We start from the raw sequence: 12,999 nt of genomic DNA, 5'->3' as shown, positions 1-12,999 counted from the left end.
TGGGAATCGAGAGGCCAGGGCCCACCCTGGTTCCCAATCTTATTTTCTTTTTTTTCATTATATAAGATGAAAGTATATGTTTAATATAATTAAGTTAAGAACATTTAATTGATAAATATAAAAATATATATTATGAAATATCTCCCCATAAAATATGTTGATTTAGTATTATTAATAAATCAATAATTTAATCAAAATAATTATTATCATTAAATAAATATAAAAATATCTTCTAAATAAAGAATGTAATTAATTTTTTATTTCTAATGTTAATAATAAAATGATAATTAAGTCATATATAATATTTTCTTTTACTAAATAAACGAATAATGAAAAAGAAAAACAATACTAATACCAATATGGATATAGACTTATTAAATGCGCTAAGAAGCATTTAAAATCTTAAATTCTCTTTATCACACTAGTGTGCGTAGGTTTTCCCCTTCATACCACTACCTCAACCAGATTTCGCTTTCCACAAGCCTGCAAACATTCACACTAGCTTTTCTTGTTAGTAGCTTGGTTCAATATCATAATAAAAATACAATTCTCATATTTATTGCATCATTTTCATCATTTAATCAATAGAGACATTATAACATGCTTAACTAACATCATAAATTAAACAATACGAGTTGGGATATGATAGAAAATCATATATTCTGTTAGGTATAAACTCCTAATATCATTGAATACCAAAGAAACCACAACCAGATCCAAAAAGTAAGGGAGTTGATTCGTGTTCAAATGCAGTACTATCGAAGGGCAGTTATCGACCTGCATAAAATATAATCCTTGAGTTATTCTGTAAATTTTCATAAAACGGTCAAATGACTATAATTTAATTTTTTCTTCTATAATTTATAAACAATAGTACAACAAAACTTACCTTGTTCAATGTCCTTAGTTTCTTCACATTCTTGCAAATAAACGTTCACTGAAGGATCATACTTTGCAGCTATTCGTAAATACTGTGCAGCTTCTTCTTTTTTGCCATCCTTAAATAAAATGCTAAGATAGCAAGAAAGAAAATAGTTTAAAATTACATAAGATCATATTCATGTGCCTTAATAGGATCCGAACATAATGGCGTTTAAATTTACTATATATATGAACATTAATTCCACACCTGGCTAAAAGGACCAATCCTCGATAATAAAGATCTTTAGACTTAGGGTCTGCTGGCTCTTCAAGTGCTGTGATTTTTCTTAAATGTGCTATTGCTTCCACCATCTTTTCCTGTATAATCAAGTTGCTAACTCAAGAAATTCATCTTTCATGTAACTCAAAAAAGAAATTGTGAATTGGAACCAATTTATTGTCATGTAGATGATAATTCAAACAAATGTACCTTTCGCGTGCTTCATGTCAATAGACACATTATATCTGATATATGTTTCAAGTTATCCTTGTTTACGCAAGCTAAAACGAAAAATGAAAATTCTGATAATGATATAAGAATGGCATATCTGGAAAGAATTCAAGAGCTTAAGATTGGGTAGAGAATTTTAATGAACTGAAATTTTTAGGAAATTTCAAATTCCCTAAGGCATATCTGGAAAGAATTCAAGAGCTTAAGATTGGGTAGAGAATTTTAATAAACTGAAATTTTTAGGAAATTTCAAATTCCCTAAGGCCAATTGGTTGGTAGAGTATGAAACTGATAATGAAAAGAGTAACTAGTTGTAGATGCAGATGCTTAGCCACTAAAATAAGCGTATTCTTTTCACTTCATTACATAGGTGCACCATTTTTGTTGTGAAAATATAAAAGATAATGCATTTTTAATATTTTATATACATGTTTTAAAAGCATAAGAATAACTAACCATATATGGACAGCTCCCTCATGAATAAACCAGATAGGTATGCCAAGGGATCAAACCTCACCAACCAATCTCAAAGAAATCAAGTCCAGTAAGAAATGCCAATATTTGACTTACAAATGTGATTTCTTCTGTTCACAACTGCCATACTTGAGGACTGGATACCATCTTCATGAGGAAAATGGCTTTTTCCTTTTTATCCACCTTTTTTTGCAAAATAGAAAGGCCAATCCCAAAATATTTTTGGAGTGGGAAGAAATAACAAGGGATGTGTTACCAGTGGTATACATCTTAGAATTATTATTGCCTTCATAAAAGTTGGATGAGAGTTGGTAACGAGTGGAGTAGGTTAGGGTTGAGGTGGCTGGCCAAAGCTGTGTGGGTCTATTAATATAGGACGTATGTTCAAATGGACAGGATTAATTTTATCTCTCCTGTACATGATCATGTGACAGTGAAATCGGATGGCTGGATAGAGGTGAGTCCTCAAGTGTGGTTTATTTGGTTGTCAATTGAGTTTGGGGGATGATAATGTTATCAGATTTGACTAGCTTAACATTTATGAAAGGATCTTCATCAACATTAATGACATCAACAATTTCTTGTTCATAAAATTCAAAGACTGATGAAGGGTAGAAGAGACCACTCACATAGGAATTCCATGGGCATACTAAAAGGATGTTATGACAATATGCAAATGAGCACCACATAGAAAGAGTATCTAGTGTGAGATATTTTGAGATGGGAAATATAGTGGTACCAATGTGTTCCTACCATAAATCATCAAACCCTTTAATTGTAATGTCATTTTTCTTTTTTGCAAGTTATAGGCTTCAACATTAATCTTTGGAAAGAAAATCATGCTACAAATGTTAAGCCAAAACCATTATTGACCAAGATGCATTTGATTGCATTTTCATGATATCCAACAAAAATCAAAAGAGGTAGACTCTCTTGAATCACAAAATAAGTTCAAAATAAATGAAAGTGATGGCCTGGACATCATGGTAGATAGATGCAGTTATAGTGGTGTAGTCACCAGTTAGGAGGGACGTCAAAGAGATCAATCTGGACTGGGCAGCAAGAGTAAACACAACGAAAGCAAGACAAAATGATGGAGGCAATGCAGAACTGAATGAATTAAATCATAAAAACTGATTACAAATGGCCGGTAACATCTGTGCTACAAGATTCGGCTCATTGGCTTGCTACATACATGCTCAATTATAGAATCAGTCAACTCCGGACCTCTAAATCCTAAGACATGTCTTCTATATTCCTTTTGATGATTAAGGATGCTAAATTACATTGATTTATATGGTCTAAAGGGATCCGGTCAGCCCAAGAAGAATCAAACAACAATGAACATGATGAAACGTGTAAAACCAATAGGTCGGCCTCCGCCAAAGAGAATCCTTCGGAAAATCTAAAGGACGAAATGCGGATCAAAGGGAAGGTCGGCCACACGCCAAGGAACATTGGAATCCATAAACTGGGGCTCTACAAGCTAAGAAAAGGGGCCGCAAGATTCTCCAGTAGCAAAATAGGTTCAGGCGGTTCCAGTGTCATAAGCCAGAAAACTATCTTGGAATCCGGAATCAAAAACTTTCCGGAAAATGATCCAAATGTCCTGTGGTTTTGGGAAAAAGGAAGATGATCATGTTCACAAGCAAAATCCATCTCCACAAGATCCGATGAGCAAATGCAAGAAAATGCAAAAATAAATGTTGAAACTACAAAACAGGAACAAACTAAAAAGGAAATATTTTTGGTTGATGCAAGATTGCCAAGAACTAGGGATGCTCCTACATCAGACATCCGGGGTTGTTGAAAAAAAGTGAGTCCCTCACTTTGCTGGGGTCAGAGGAAAACCAAGACGGTCCACCTCTGCCTGAGAAATCCAAGATGAATCTTCAACCAGTCTGTCCTTCCATTTCACAAGATACTCCTTGTACTGACTGCTCCGAGTACTACGCCCAATCCTACTGTCCAAAACATCTTCAATCTGATCTGATTCCTTCTAAGGCAACTGCTTCTCCAAGTCTGCAATACTATCTTCACTGAATTCTGGTTCATGATATTGATGTAGATCAGCAATGTTGAATATAGGTGAAATACTCAAATTATCTGGAAGCTCCACTTCATATGCATTTCTGCAACTGGATTTCTTCAAGATCTTACAAGGTCCAAACTTCCTCATCTACAACTTGTTATAGATTCCAACTAGAAATATTTTTTTTCTTAGATACACCATCACTTTGTCGCCAACTTCAAATTATTTATGTCTTCTCTTCTCATTTGCCTTCTCCTTATACTACTTGTTCATATCCTCCAAATGTTGCTTAACCTGAGTATGCAAGGTCGTCATGTGATCTGCAAATTCTTTTGCCTCAGCACTCCTCTTGTCTTCATTACTGATATCCCTCAATTCTGATATACCTCTAGGGTGGGTTCCGGTAACAATCTCAAAAGGTGTTCTTCCAATACTCTTGTTCATTGAATTATTCTAGGCAAACTCTGCTTGTGCAAGAATCAAGTCCCAACTTCCGGTCTTCTCTCCAACTAAACATCTCAACAAATTTCCTAAGCTCTTGTTTACTACTTTTGTCTGCCCATCAGTCTGTGGGTGAAAAGTAGAACTGAATTTCAGATCTGTCTTCATCTTCTTTCAAAGTGTTCGCCAAAAATAACCAACAAACTTAGTGTCTCTGTCTGAAACTATGCTCTTAGATAATCCATGTAATCTCACGACTTCCTTGAAAAATAAGTCAGCTACATGCACTGCATTTGATATCTTCTTACAAGGTATGAAATGAGTCATCTTCGAGAACCTATCCACTACCACAAATATAGAATCATTCCCTCTTTGTGTCTTAGGTAATCCAAGTATGAAATTCACGCTTATATCCTCTCAAGGTCTCTTCGATACCGTCAAAAGTGTATATAATCCCACATTCTGACTACTGCCTTTTGCAACTTGACAAACTCTACAACTCTGCACAAATTTCCTAACATCCTTTTGAATCTGAGGCCAAAAGTAATGTTCACTCACCAATGCTATTGTTTTCTCAACACCAAAGTGTTCGACTAATCCTCCACTATGCTTCTCCTTTATCAGATTCTCCCTCATAGAACTCTTAGATATACACAACTGAACTCCGGTAAATAACATCCCATCCTGAGTAAAATAATCCAACCACTGACTTTTGTCCCCACCATAACTGGTTCTCTACGTGTTTTCCAAGGTTCTGCAAAGTCCAGGTCATCCTTATACAAGGTCTTCAACTCTTCAAATCCTAATACTATCACTCTCATTTCTGTCAGTAGATTCCTCCTACTCAATGCATCAGCAACTTTGTTTGATTTCCCACTCCTATGCTTTAACACAAAGGTGTAACTCTGCAAAAACTCTACCCATCTCATATGTCTTTGGTTCAACTTACTCTAACTGTTCAAATACTGCAAGGCTCGATGGTCAGTATACAACACAAATTCCTTAAGCAACAGGTAATGTCTCTATTTCTTCAAGGCTTGAACTATGGCATGAAATTCCTAATCATACACTGAATATCTCCTCCTAGCATCATTCAACTTCTCACTGAAATAAACTACTGCTCTCCCTTCTTGACTCAATACTGCTCCAATTGCATTCCCACTTGCATCACAGTCCACCTGAAATACTTTGTTGAAATCCGGTAAAACTAACACGAGCTGCTCAGTAACCTTCTGCTTCAATAATTCAAAACTTTTATTTGCTTCGGTTGTCCATTTGAATTCTTTCCTATCTCCTCTCATTGTCTCAGTCATAAGGCTACAAACTGAATTGAAATTTTTGATAAACTTTTGGTAGAAACTTGTCAATCCATGAAATGATCTTACCTCTCCAATGCTTTCCAGTGTAGGCCATTCAACAATTGCTCTTACCTTCTCAGGGTCCATCTTCAATCCATCCGCAAATATTACAAATCCCAAATAGAACAACTCTTCTTTCATGACAGTGCACTTATTTAGGTTTATCAGCAATTTTTCTTCTCTTAACCTTTGCAAAACTTGTCTTAAATGCAACAAATGCTCCTCTTTCATCTTACTGAAAATCAGATTGTCATCCAAATATATAATAAAAAACTTACCTAAGAATTTCTTCAATACCTCATTCATCAACCTCATGAAAGTACTTGGTGCATTAGTCAACCCTAAAGGCATCACCAACCATTCATACAATCTCTCATTTGTCTTCAATGTTGTCTTCCACTCATCTCCTTAATTCGGATCTGATGATATCCACTTTTCAAGTCTATCTTTGTGTAGCATTTGGCTCCACTCAAACAATCCATTATATCATCAATCCTAGGTAAAGGAAAACAGTACTTCACTGTGATCTTGTTTATTGCTCTGGAATCAGTACACATTCTCCATCCTCGATTCTTCTTAGGTGCTAACACTACTAGTACCGCACAGGGACTCAACTTTCTCTAATCAAACCTTTCTTCAACAATTCTTGCACTTGTCTATTCAACTCTTCATTCTCTGTCGGTGTCATCTGATGTGCAGCTTTGTTAGGTAAACTAGCTCCGGGAATCAGGTCCATGCAATGACTGATACTCCTCACAGGTGGTAATCCATCAGGCACATTATCTAAAATGATGTTCTCATACTCTGTGAGCAATTCCTTTATTTCCTTCGGTTGTTCTTAATGCTCCAAGTTCTTAGTCTTCTTCGGAACTAAGGCAAAGCACACATTCTCATGTCTCATTCCATCGAGTAATTTCCTTCCATCCACCAAACAAATTCTAGCATTCGTACAGACTTCACTCTTTAAAGGCTCCTCCAAGAGTAACAAGGTTGTTTCATCCCATTTGCTACAATAGTGTATATGTTCTTTCTCCCATCATGTATTGCCTATCTATCGAACTGCCAAGGTCTACCCAACAAAAGGTGACAAATGTCCATAGGCATAATATCACACAAGACTTCATCATGATAATTCCCAATTTTCAATTTTACCAAGCACTACTCACTTACAACTTATGGTCATCCTCAATCCATGCTATTTGTAAGGCTTAGGGTGTTTCAATCTTTCCAACTTCAATTTATTCACCATTTCTTCTCAAACAAGATTATCCGAACTACCACTATCAATAACTACTTTACAGCACTTACCGAATACCTTACATCTTGAATAAATTTCTCCTCTGCAAGGGCTCTTCATCTTCTCCAGTATGACATAAAACTCTCCTCATCATCAACAGTTCTCCATCTTCCAATTTGTTAGCTGATCTGGTGGAGCTTTCTTCTACCAATGTTGTTCTCCCAGTGTTCTCTGTCTTCTTACATTCGAAAGCACAATGTCCTTCTCCTCCACACTTAAAGCAAGTTCCTCTAAACACTCTCTTGTCTTGTCTTCTATCATCTTTTCCAAAACTCTCATTCCGGTAGGCATCAGGTTCTCTCCTTCGGTAGAAATTTGTGTCATCCTTCCGGTATGAACTGCCATCTTTGCTTACTTCCTTTTCCTTGTTCTAATTTGTACAGGTTCCTCTTCTTCCAGAATATCCTCTGCCTCCTTGAAATCTTCCTCTGGAAAACCTTCCACCTCTACCTCTCTATCTCTTCTCATGTCTTTTGTTCAACTTCTCTTCTGCTTTCAGAGCATATTGGTAAGCTTCTTCAACACTCTGCAACTTGATCAAACTGAGTTCATCCTGTATACGCATCTGCAATCCATTCAAATATCTCGCAACTTGTTCAACCTCATCATCGACATGTCCGGATCTGATATTTAACTTGTAGAATGCTTCGGTATACTCCTTCACATTGGATTCTTTCTGCTTCAAGTTCTGTAACTTCCGGAACAGATTTACTTGATAATCAACTGGCATAAAGTTTGATTTCAACTTGGCAACCATCCGCTCCCATGATTTGATCTTCTCTTTACCTTTTGTCTGTCTATCAACCTACAAATGTTCCCACCAAAGAGGCACATGACCTTTCAATCGGGTACAAGCATATTTCACCTTCCTTTCTTCTACGGTGTTCTCAAAATCAAAATACTTCTCTATCTCTAAGATTCAATCCATTAATTCATCCCAATCCAACTTTCCACCATACTCTGGTGGGGTAAAATGTGGTTTAGTGTTCGCTTTACTCAAAACCTTCAAGAACCTCTCTTCATCCGGATCAATACTTGATGGTTTGCTACTTGTTTTGTCAGGGATGCTTCTTCCTCATCTTCACTCACATCTTCAATACGTCGGCCTCTTCTTTGGGATGTCTCAACGGCTTCCAACCGGGCCGCAATTCCTCTCAACATCTCCATCACAACAGGGTCTACATTCGCATGCGCTCCACCATTCCTATTTCCTCTTCGCGCCATCTTTACGCCAGTCCTCTATAGCTACAGGTCGGATCTTGTAGTGTCCCTCCTTAGTTTATCTTTTGATTTATGCATCGATTAGACTTATTTAGACATATTGATGATACTTTGATGATTGCTTATGACTCTATTCATATCATAGATGTCGTTTTATGATGTTTTAGATTGCGATCGTGACTCTATTTATATTTCAGATACACATTATGATGCTAGACATTATTTGGACATATGATACTCTGATGACTTATGTGGATATATGTTATTTTGATGATCTATGTGGATGATGGTACTATCATTATTGATCATGTGATTTGATGAGTATAGGTGTTGATGGATCTTATATGCATTCATATGCTTGATGGATTTTACATGCCTTACTGATGGATTATACTGATCATGCACTTGATGATGTTTTAGATGTAGTGACCCTATTTCATGGTTACCTATGATGAGTTGATCTTATGGTGTGTTTGATTGTTGTATGAAGGTCTTCATGATAAGAATGATGTCACATCACTCATTGTGAGCGGATGTGCCATTAAGATTCGCTATCATTTCTTGTTATTATATATATGTATATGTTGTATCGTTGCCTTGGGGATGCAGGATTTGCAGGTACCAGACACCGACTCCACCTGGCTCCACAAGTTTGAGCATGTCTTTAAATCCCAATGGTATATGTGGTTCAGAGATGACATAAGTTCCCCTCACATACTCTAGGTCTAAGTTCTTCACTGTGAGTCGTCAACGTCTTGGCGTAATTCACCATGTCAGTTAGTAAGCTTGGTCTTCTTGGTGATGTGAGTATGTTTATTGATTTATTTATTTATGCGAGATAATGTGATTATTAATGTTGAGACTAATTATTTGATTATTTAATGTTTAATTTAATTTATTGGATGATTGGGCTTTTTGGGTATTTAATTATTTGATATTTAATGTTTATTTATTAAATGATGAATTATAATTTATTCAATATTTATTGTTTAATTTATATTTGTGATTTATTTATTGTTTATGGTTTATTTATTTATTTAGTGTTTAATATTCATCATGGTTATTTATTTACTTATGAGCTTTTGAATTATTTATTTATTAATCTCCACTTGGATTATTTAATTTATAGCATATGGTTTATTAATATAGTTTGTCTATTATTTGTGTGGGGTGGATTAATACCTTAGAATAAAATAATATCATATCCCACTTATATATTTGTAAATATGTTTTATATTAATTCCACCTACCACTTATTCCCATTGGTTGGATTTGAAATGGGAAATAAAAATTATAACCTAACATGGGTAGGTAAGATATTTTGCAAAATAGAAAATTTTGATTGGGTGGAATTGTGGCTAGGGTTTTTGTGTTTTATGGCTTTTTATTTTCGAGCTTGAGTGTTGTCGGGTTACATTCTTTTGGCTTCTTCTGCAATTTTTGATCTTTGAACTTGGTTTTGGCTTCCGGGGTTTTGCTGGATTTGGATTGGGGCGCTTCTACAACTTTCCTCCATCACTCGGGTTGCAGGTTGGAGCTTTTTTCATTTGTATTTTATTTTTGTTTTCTTTTCTCTGTATGCTCCGTGTCTGCATATTGTTTTCGGGAGCTTGGGTTGAATAAATTTCATATTATGCAGATTATGTAGTTTACAAAGCAAATATTTGGGGAAATACTTTATATTATGATGTGTTTTGTATAGTTTCTTAGTTTAATATTTTGTGCATGGAATGGTCATTGCCATGAATGCTTGTTTTGCATTGTACCTTCTATGTAATGGTCTGCAAGTCTCTTATGGTTGTGGGTTGCTGTTATTGAAGATTGTTTCTCCATTGCTTGTTGATTGCTTATTGAAGATTTTAGGAGTTGTATTGGCCTTTTTGTGAGTTATGGGTGAAGTTTTGGTCCTACGACTGAGTAATATTTTTGGTGAGATCTTCTTTTGTACTTTATGTTATTTCGATTCGTTTATGCCTCTTTACAGGTATTTTTTGGGCCTCTTCAGTGTAGTTGGTTTTAAGATTTATCTCTACTTGTGTAAATTTTAATTTAAATTCGTAAATTTGATTGTTTCTGTTGAATTTTGTCTCTGTGACATATGTGCCACAAAACTTTACAAATGTGCCACAGAACTGTGTATGCACTACAGGATTGGACATATGTGCTATAGAACTAAATGTATGCACCAATATGCATTATTTTCATGTTTGGTCAAGTAGGTCAACTGTATTGTACTTTTTTGGCTTTGACCTTGTACCAGAGGCATTGTGTTGGTCTTTTGGTGTTTTATGGTGTTAATATTGATCTGATTTGAGAGTTTTATGTGATTTTTGCATCTTGGTAAGTTGATGTACCTTACCTAAGAGTTAATGAGTTTCTCCCTTCATGTTGATGAGCCACGATTGGGAGGATTGTTCTATTGCTTTTAGACCAGCAAGTTGATATGCCTTGCTGCTATCTTTTAATTCATGTTAATATAGTTTTGATTGTCTTATTATGGTTTGATGTTTATTTCGAGTATGAGGCTCAAGATTGCTTTACTTGCTATTATGGCTTTTTGGATGTTCATGTTTAAGTGTTAGTTTATAACTGCATAATGATGATCTTGGTTTTCAGATTTGCATTTAGTTTAAGCCTTTTGTTATTTCTATTGTTGTTTCTGGAACATGTTGGGGGGAGTGGGCTTCCATGTGATGTCTGAGATCATGAGAGATAGGCAGAGAGTTAATAAGCCTCCCATCTAGATCGCTAAGGAACATTGGAAGTTTTCCTATTGTTAAACAAGTGATAACATTAATAATGAATTAGATGGGTTGGGTAATTAGGACTCACCTAAACAAAATAAATAATTATTTGAGCCCAATGTCTTGATCCTAGGGAGGATGTTTTAGGATAAGCTTGGGAAGACCACTACGGTGGTAAGTCAAATTTCCCTTGATTCTCTCATGGGTAGAGATGGCTCCACATGTCTATCGAGGTTATGTTATGCCTTGAAGACTTGTGTTGGCAGTATTATGGGGAGGATAGCATGTGATGACACTCCACTCCTACGTGTCCCTGCTTGAGATGTATTGATGCCTTGTTATTTTGTGTGTCTCTGGAAGTTTCTATTTGTGCTTGCTTGAGAGTCCTTGTTTTGTTTAGTCCCTTTGGTTTTAAGTGTCAACCTAGGTGTAGAGTGTGTGTTGGGACCTTCTGTCATCTCCTAGCACGGGGGGTGGTTCCTTTGGTTCCACATGGTCGAGTGGTTGGTGCTTTTTACCATTGGGATAACCCTATCTTTGGATTCTCCTCGCGTGAATGTGGCTACTTCTTCTATATAGATTATGGATGATTATCGCAGCTAGAATGTAAATGATGTCATGATTTATGTAATGAATTAATCTTGTAATGGTTGTAAATGAAATCATGTAATAAGAGAACCTTGCTCATGGAAAAGACTGTTGTTCTAATACCAATGTTAGCACAAGATACGGCATATGATTGTAATGATGAAACATTGAGTTGTATTGTAATGCATTTATAGTTAAAATGAAATGGGTGCATGAGATGTTGATATGTGACATGGATTGGAATATAATAATGCAATTGATATTCATGATGAGTCTTGATAAAAGGAAATTATGCAATGTTTTGATAATGGTGATAGCTTAGGAATGATGCTTTTGGTTAATGCTTAAAGTAAGAGAAATGATATGCCCTTGGTAAGTTGAACATGTGTATGTATTATGGTAGAAGATATCTTAGGACTTGATTAGGATTTGTGATTGAAAAGATTTGGAATTATTGCATTGTACCTCATCACTTGTGATCTAATGGTAGATTGAAATCTTGTAAAGCTTGGGTTGTAAAAGAATGTTTCATATGAATGTGTTGAATGAAGGTTCTTAATGGAAGATTTAGGTTGTATTATTTGTTATGGATTAAGACTATAACTCTGATTGGAAGATGCTAATAGTTGTTATGGATTTAGGTTAGCATATCTTAAGTTGTGTTGAATTGAATTCATATGGTTAATAGATTTGTAATGAATTGTTATTGGAGTGGATTAGATTATGTGATTAAGGAAGATCTTATGATTGTTGCATTATGGACTTAGGAGTCATGATAAGGAAATGAACATGCTAGGGACATAGAATCATATATAAATATGTGAATGTTAAATGTAAATGGAACTTATGTTAATGCATAGATAAAGGTTAATCTTGGTTTAAGAATGATGATCATAATAGTTGAAGGTTGCTCAAGGGTAATAGGAACATTTGGACTTGGTGCGTAAAATGAACCTAAGTAAAAGGGAAAATAATTTTGCATTGAAGGGTAGACTCTCATATTGAATGAATGATTCAGTAAGTTGCATATCATGAGTAATAGGAGTTAATAAGTTGCACTTATGCTTGATTAACGATTAAGGTTATTAGGTGTTGTTCATCAGAAGAGTATAATGTTATTGCTTATGTAGGTAGAATAAGTAATGGCGTTGAGATACCCTAGGGACATAGTTGTAATGATTTACTACATTCCGCTTGTGCAAATGATTAATAGTTTAAGTGAAATATTTTATGTTCATGATGCTTAAATGTTGATGTGTGCTCATTGCATTGCTTTAGTGATGTTATGTGTTGTATTGATAGACAAAAGAAAAAAAAATATTAGTGTGTAGTTAGCTATATTTCTCTAGGGTATTTTGGCGGGCATTACAGATCCAGAGTCTACCACCCCACAACAAAATTCTCAAGACGACACATTCTGCGGAACGAAATCTCGCTTTGATACCACTTGGTGCAATTACTGGTTAGGAGGG

The 12,999-nt window shown here is 35.4% G+C and overlaps 1 protein-coding gene across 2 annotated transcripts in view; it reads right to left on the bottom strand.

The window, feature by feature from the left end:
• Positions 1–530: 530 nt before the first annotated feature.
• Positions 531–12,999, bottom strand: part of LOC131043065 (ALBINO3-like protein 2, chloroplastic) — a 230,453-nt gene continuing 217,984 nt past the window's right edge. For both annotated transcript variants that reach the window (XM_057976409.2, XM_057976408.2), the window contains exons 13-15: positions 1,130–1,239; positions 890–1,011; positions 531–777 (exon numbers count right to left, since the gene is read on the bottom strand). In XM_057976409.2, the coding sequence (XP_057832392.1) occupies positions 770–777; positions 890–1,011; positions 1,130–1,239 (240 nt within the window). In that variant the 3' untranslated portion in view covers positions 531–769. The remainder of the gene's footprint in view (positions 778–889; positions 1,012–1,129; positions 1,240–12,999) is intronic.

This window comes from Cryptomeria japonica, chromosome 7, assembly GCF_030272615.1.
Source record: "Cryptomeria japonica chromosome 7, Sugi_1.0, whole genome shotgun sequence".
Classification (NCBI taxonomy): domain Eukaryota; kingdom Viridiplantae; phylum Streptophyta; class Pinopsida; order Cupressales; family Cupressaceae; genus Cryptomeria; species Cryptomeria japonica.
The sequence above is the reverse complement of the archived record's forward strand: the minus strand, read 5'-3'. Positions and strand labels throughout refer to the sequence as shown.